A 7,297-nucleotide genomic window follows, 5' to 3' on the forward strand; every position below is an offset into this window, starting at 1 on the left:
CATATATCGGTTCATTTTTAATAAAAGCTTGAGAACTCACAGTTGTCAATATAATAATAAATACCCACTTTCTACAGTTCTTACATTCCCTTACTTTTTGTTACCCAAAAACATACTGCCTTCCACTAACACCAGCAACTAACATTTATACTATATAGCTATATCTTACCTTGATCTGTTTAAAATGAGTTTTGTTAGTTTTAGAAACAAAATATGATCTATTACTCGTTTAAAACATTAATCATTTTTATAACCCCTCCCCTCCCCAAACCACCACAACCCCTCAGTCCCCAAAAGCCCCCACCGCTGGACAGAAGCAGTGAAACATTTGGGAGGAGCCTGAGGTCACGTGCTGCTGGTGTGTAGTGGCAGTTGAAGAGAAGTATAAATACCCCATACCCACCCCATTATTTTCAAACACAATCCGGACATCTAGAGCGGAGAAGCTAAGGTAAGGGACGACTTTCCCGAGTTTCAATCGATAAACTACACGTTACGGAATATAGTGTAGAAATAGATTTAACCGATTCTTTTGTCGCCTGTGTTCTGTCCAGCAAAAGCTGATTTCCTCTGTTGAAAGACTCATAGAGAGCTGATGCTGACTCTGACTTGATCGTCCGTGAATTGGGCGCTTCAAGAGTGTCTAAAATGTGTTATCCCAAATGTTCCCTGTTTGTTATTTTGTAATTTGCTGAACTGGCTTCTTAGTTGATTTTCGAGCTGATGATGGTTTGTGTGAAGACGCGGTGACTGTTGTGTGCTTTGCCCGCCATTTTGGACAATGAGTCCAGTTTACGAGATTAAACTGGAAACTCACAGAGAGCCGCCTCGACAGAGACACTCCTCTGGAGTTACTTTAGCGATAGTAGTGTACCATTACATCACTTCCTTTGTCTGTCTGGCAGTTAATTCTAGTGACTCTAGACCTGTTTGTTTGACTAACGGATAGTTGGACTGCTTTAATAGCAACGTCTACGTTATAAATTCAGTGTGGGGAACTTCTCATTTGAATCTTACTGAGGTAACTGACTAGAGCTGTGAATTACTTTCACATGTTCCAGCTAGTCTGAAGACGAGCAGGGACTTTTCTCGAATTCGTCCGCTCTGTGGAAGATGGAAATCGTTGGCTTTTTGAGTGTTCCGAGCCACAACATGTAGAGAAGTTCATCACTAAATTGAAAATATAGTAATTGGGGGGGAAGGCTGCATTTGGCTTCAGGCGGACGACTGTAACTGATGCTTGATTTAAGGTAGACTGGATTAATTGTAAGAAGCTGAGCTAGCAGATACACTCGGTCGTGGAGCCGGGTTGGTGAAAATAGAACAGCATCCAGGCCGCCATTTTGTCTGCGATACAAAATATTCTGTATTCCTCAGTTGAAGTCAGTGTTAGTTTGTTTTTATTTTTGTGTCTAAACAACGTTGGGAAAGATGGCAGGGTTTTCTGGTAATGCAAGCTGTTGTTGCTACAACGTTCGTTAGTGACTAATAGATTTGACCGCCAATTTGGCTTATTAAACTCAAATGTGGCGTGATTTCCGTTGATTCTTTTATGAAATAAGCGGGATTTTCGCCTAGGGATTTATTTTAATGCTACTTTAAATTTTGCATGGTCGTACACGCGATATTTAATGTTCATTTTAACATTCCAGCTTCTGAGGGATCATGGCTCGTACCAAACAAACGGCGCGTAAATCAACTGGAGGGAAAGCTCCCAGAAAACAGCTGGCAACAAAGGCTGCGAGGAAAAGTGCGCCCTCTACTGGAGGAGTCAAGAAGCCTCATAGATACAGGTGAGTCTCAAGACCTCTGGCTGCGTTTACAGTTTAAACAATGTGCTCTGAACGCTACATTTGAACCCTACATTTTTCTAGGGTTGTCCATATTTGTGTTCTCACGTTTGTTTGTTTGTTTTTTTTCTGACCCAAAGGCCTGGAACTGTTGCTCTGAGAGAGATCCGTCGTTACCAGAAATCAACAGAGTTGCTAATCCGCAAGCTGCCATTCCAGCGGCTGGTCAGAGAAATTGCACAAGATTTCAAGACTGACTTGAGGTTTCAGGGTGCAGCCATTGGCGCTCTTCAGGCAAGCCATTTTCTCAACCATATTTCATGCCCTGAGTTGTCTTGATTTCTCTTTGAGTTATATTTGTGGACTAACTTTGTTTTTGTTTTCATAACAGGAAGCAAGCGAGGCTTATCTTGTTGGTCTGTTTGAAGACACCAATCTGTGTGCCATCCACGCCAAGAGGGTCACAATCATGCCCAAAGACATTCAGCTTGCAAGGCGGATCAGGGGAGAGCGTGCATAATTTAATTATTTTTCTTTATTTTAAAATTTTGTTAACCAAACACTCTAAGCAATGGATTTTAAAACTGATGGCATAATTTTATAATACATTCCCTACAGACTCAGGTTCAGGTGAAAAAAGTGTATTTAGTTGTACTCATTGTAGAATAGCATTTAGTTTGCATGCTGAAATTTTCTTTTTACATTTATTGGGTTGTTAATAAATTTCACTACCTCAATCTGACTGGTATTATTTAATATTGCATTTCCTTAACAATCAGCTTTTTTTTAATTGGGAGTTGTTGCTCTTGTACTAAATCTGGTGCCACAGGAATGTTTTGTGCGTGATTTTTGTGGCAGAAACGCAGCGCAATACGAAAGGAAATGGGGCAGAGTTTTAATTTCTAATCACGTGAGGGGCCAATTTCAGAGTTATCAGTAGGATGTTTTAAAAAATTTTTTTATATATATATAAAAGCACAGGTGAGTTGCAAAACCTAGCAAGCTTACATTATATTATGATTGATGGAGGAGACATACTAGTGCAAGTGGATTTTAATGACTAAGTTAGGGGCAAATCTACACCAGTCACGTCTAACATTAGAATGCTGTGTCATGGAAAGGCGAAAAAGTTGATAGAACGGTGACATCCTTTTAGTTGCTTCCAAAATATTTTATAGGATTAAAACCTGCATGCTAAACTGTTTTGTACGTTAGATTAAAATTGCAGCTGTTAGTTTGGGTTTGTGGAAATTGACTTTAATATGGTTTACCCACTAGAGGTCAGAGTTGCATTGTGTTGGGATTCAAAGAAGCGGGAAGAATCATTTTTCAGCGGTTTGTGCTGATTTTACCGAACAAGTACATCTTTAAGTTGGAAAAGAAATTAAGTCTTTACAAACATTTAAACTCGCAAACAAACCGTAGGTGTAACAAAAGGGATAGACATAAGAGGAAGTTGGATTACGAAGACCATGTTTGCACAACGCTAAACGCACTAGAATACAAAAAAATGTGGAGGACGCAGTACATGTGAGTAACTGCGCTGATTTGCCGTGGCGCCAAGGCAAGTACCCCACTGCACAAGGGAGTACTTTGGTTAAGTTTTTGTGCCATTAGTTTATATGCATAAATAATGAAAGCTGTCATTTCTCATCTGCTCTTATCAGGGACACATAACGTGCATTTGCCCTTGCTAAACCTAATCCAATTTCTTCCTTTTTCTTTTTCCAGTAAAGATTTTAATATGCAAATGTAATTGCAGGTCAGGTCCATTATTCAGACTTGAATTCCCCCTGAATGCACAGTTCCAGGATTATGCATTAACCCACACTCCATTAATTAGCCTTGACATTGCAGCGCACTCTCATTGGTTTCAGGCCCGTGTCCTCCATTAATGCATTAATCTGAAAGCCAGAGTCGGTTTGTCAGGTTTGCAGATCCATTTCAGAAACTTATTTCAGCCTCGATTACATAGACCAGTGCTGCACAAATGACAGGAAAGCTAATGTTTGTAACATTGCAGTCACTGTGCCTCACTTAACACATAGGGCTAGGAATAAACATGTAAAGAAAGCTAGCTTGGGATGTGTGCAAAAATGAAAAAAATAAATTTGAATACTTAAAGTGTGAAAATTAGGATGTGGCAATTGACCCATATGGGAAAACTACATCTGTGCTTGTGGATGCTGTCTGCACGTATCAAGTAGACTGCTTTGAAGAGATGTCTTTTTTTTAAGTGTAGTGTGATAACGATTTTGATTTAACCACATCAGAAGAGAAGCTGTGCAGAAAAAAATAGACATGAACTTATGTGCCAGTAGATGTAACGTCAGAGTCCTTCAACTTTGAACCTTTCTCAAATCTCAGCTGTATCTCCAGGCCTGATGTCTCAAACTTCTCACAGTCTATTCCTCACTCTCTCTCCCTCCCCGTTTTGCTCTTTGTGTCTCTCAAAGTCCATGTGTCATCCTGCCTATTTATTCATAATGAACATGTCCCACTTGCTGTTTCTCTTGGGATTGCCCGAGCAGGGGGCAGTGGTGGGGTAGTTCTGACCTCCGTCTGTTCTGGCGCCACTTGTTGGTAATGAGTTTTTCATTGGATAATCACATTTTTTTTTCTTGTGATGGTCTCCATGTCAAGATCTTCCACATCTCAAGGCAATTCCTACCGAATATTGCTTGCTGCTATACCTTTATTTCTAAAGCTTAACCTACAAAATAAAATCCCATATCTGGCCCTACAAACAGGTCAGTCTATCAATTTAGAGGGTTTTGATAAGGCCTTGTTTATCTTAATGATAATATTATATAATATCTTTCCAAGTAATGATTGAGAAGTTGGCTTGCGTTTCCCAGGCCATTTCCCATTATCACAGCTGAAAAAACAACTGACGCTTTGCCAGTGTTTTGTTTTTGGCTTGTTTTGTAATGCTTTCCCAGACCAGGCCAAACCTGCTTGTTCCGCTGCTGTATCTCCAAACACACTGCCGCCGCCAAACACACTCCATCAGACACAGATTGGATTATATCCTCAATTAGCATTATCACTGGAAGCCATTATCACACGACATGGGAAACTATGAAGTAGGGAAAGATACAAGTAGTCACACATCTAGAAACATTTAAAAATAACATCTAAATGTAAGTTTAAGATTACTTTGGCCAATCAAATGAAATATGTTTTGTTTACAATTTCTGAGCAATACCAGGCAGTGCTAGAAGGCACTGCAAGTTTCTTAATGCCCCGCTACTGTAGACTGGTAATCTGACCATTTATTTATATTTGCAGCTGGGCTAATAGGAATTTGACCACACACATTATTTTTCATGATAAACACGTTTTTTAATCACAATTATAAGCTTTATTAAAGCCGCTAATGTTTAAACATTATTTTATCTGATTCTTGGATGCATAGTACTTGATTATTTGGTTGAGGAGTGGAGATTGTTGCTGTGATGGAGAAGAGCTGACTGGGATTCATCATTAAAAACAAATAAAACACCCCCACCCCCCAGGGTTATTTATGACTTCTTACATTCTTATTTGTTTTCCCAGTCTGCTTGTCATGGGAAAGAACACACTGTACATTGTTGCTATGTATGGCATTAAATGAGATGGTCAACTCAATGTATATTTGCATTAGGTGGAGAATATATGTTTCCTGATTTCCAGTTCTTATTCCAGACAGTCTCCATTCCTTGTGGTCAGTAAATCTCAAGAGTAAACCTTCTGGTTTAAGCAGCTAACAGCAGAGAAATGCAGTGGTTCTCAGCCCAATCCTCTGGGCCCTCCTTACAGGCCACATTTTCACCTTATCTGTATGTGGTGAGAGTGGTAATAGAGGAAAAGTGTGGACCGTCTGGGAACTCAGCCAATTTGAGAACCACTTCTTGACAGGACTATTCCACTGTTTGACTCCTGTGCCTGTATAACCCAGACCATCAAAGCAGAAATGTGATAGACAAGTTTGATTTGAATCTACAAGAGGAAATGTTAAAATGAATTTAAATGCATTTCCATATTCTTCTCTTGGAGATTTTAATTTCTTTTATAGATTAGATCCAACCAAAATTTGAGTTCCTGAACCTGAAGTTGTAGAGTAAATCCTTAGTAAAGTGAGTAGCCTTGTTACAGTCATATATTTGCAAATATTTGTCTTTTTTTGTTGTTGTCCATTGTCCTTTTAATTACATTTCTAAATGTACTAGTACTTTTTATTATCTACTGACCTTTTAGCTAGGCCTTATTTAAGATTACCAAGCTGAAAGGGGAAGGACTGGCGCCCCCTCCAGGGTGTATTCCTGCCTTGCGCCCAATGATTCCAGGTAGGCTCTGGACCCACCACGACATTGAACTGGATAAGAGGTTACAGATAATGAATGAATGAATGAAGCTGAAAGGGTGAAGTCGAGACGTTATAAGGCTATCCTCTTTGGGTGGGCAACAACAAAAATGCTGCTTTTCTTATAAAGGGGTGGTAAACAAGGGTGTTGTTTACTTCAAGAAGGAGGGAGGATAAAAGAAAAAAATAGAATATAGCATCCATTTTTGTATGAGGGTTTGGAGCCATTGCTTTGCGAGAAAGAAAGAAAATCTCTCTCTTTCTTTAAGTCATTTGCTTTTTGTTCCTGTCTTAATCGCTGATTTTTCTTTTCCTTGATTATTTCTTGCTTTCTCTGTCTGTTTTTTCTCTGTCTCTAGTTCTCACTCTCCCTCTCTGTCTCATGTCACACTCAAATGCCCTGCTTAAAATGGTAGCCTTTGTCAATAAGGGAAAAAAACTAAGGAACAAAGAAGACATAACTGAGAAGAAGAAAATATAAAAATAGGAGCATGAGCCTCTGAACATTCATAACATAATTATGTTCATCACTTGCACTTTTTTGGATGTGCAAGTGATTCCCAGCTCATGCATAGACACACCCTTGGGATGAACGTTAGCACACGCCTCCTTCAACTCATGGAAAGTCAACTACTGCATCTTTTTAAAGATTTGCAGAAAATCATTGGACTGCCCAATTGGTTATGATAACTAAAATAAGCAGAGTTGGAGAGAGAGAAAAAGTTGTACTCTTTTGGACTCTTGAGTACGGATGGCTTAGGCATCACTGGTGATTGAACTGGTTATCTCCTGATGACAGGGTCAACTGTTGTCCCACTCAGGGACCCCCGTGCTCAATAATTAGTGGCTTCCAATTAAAGACAGAAACAGCTTGAGCTCAAATAAACAAACAGCTTCACTATGATGATGTTATACCAGCAACCAATTTTGTGTATTGTGATGTAAGTATACAACTATAATATTACAGTAAGTTTAAATAATTATCATCAGCTCCAAAAATGAATCCAATCAGGTGATTATGTAATAAATGTGACAGGCATAATAGTAACAGAAAACTTCTCACAGGTTAAGGTCAAAGCTCAGGATGACACAGAGGTGAAAAGAAAGAGACATGACGTAGAGGATCGGACTGAATAAACACCACTGATGGAGTACGGCTAGA

At 39.3% G+C, this 7,297-nt stretch overlaps 1 protein-coding gene across 2 annotated transcripts; it reads left to right on the forward strand.

Moving 5' to 3' along the window:
- Nucleotides 1-295: 295 nt before the first annotated feature.
- h3f3a (H3 histone, family 3A) lies at nucleotides 296-2,530 on the forward strand. 2 transcript variants are annotated; one of them, XM_066673826.1, is made up of 4 exons: nucleotides 296-451; nucleotides 1,653-1,793; nucleotides 1,931-2,084; nucleotides 2,182-2,529. In XM_066673826.1, exons 2-4 carry the CDS (start codon nucleotides 1,666-1,668, stop codon nucleotides 2,308-2,310), a joined length of 411 nt encoding a protein of 136 aa, XP_066529923.1. In that variant the 5' UTR covers nucleotides 296-451; nucleotides 1,653-1,665; the 3' UTR covers nucleotides 2,311-2,529. The 2 variants fall into 2 exon arrangements, with proteins under 2 accessions (XP_066529923.1, XP_066529924.1); XM_066673827.1 differs by lacking the exon at nucleotides 296-451 and adding an exon at nucleotides 876-1,021 and having other exon boundaries at nucleotides 2,182-2,530.
- The last annotated feature ends 4,767 nt before the right edge of the window (nucleotides 2,531-7,297 follow it).

This window comes from Hoplias malabaricus, chromosome 6 (assembly GCF_029633855.1).
Source record: "Hoplias malabaricus isolate fHopMal1 chromosome 6, fHopMal1.hap1, whole genome shotgun sequence".
Classification (NCBI taxonomy): domain Eukaryota; kingdom Metazoa; phylum Chordata; class Actinopteri; order Characiformes; family Erythrinidae; genus Hoplias; species Hoplias malabaricus.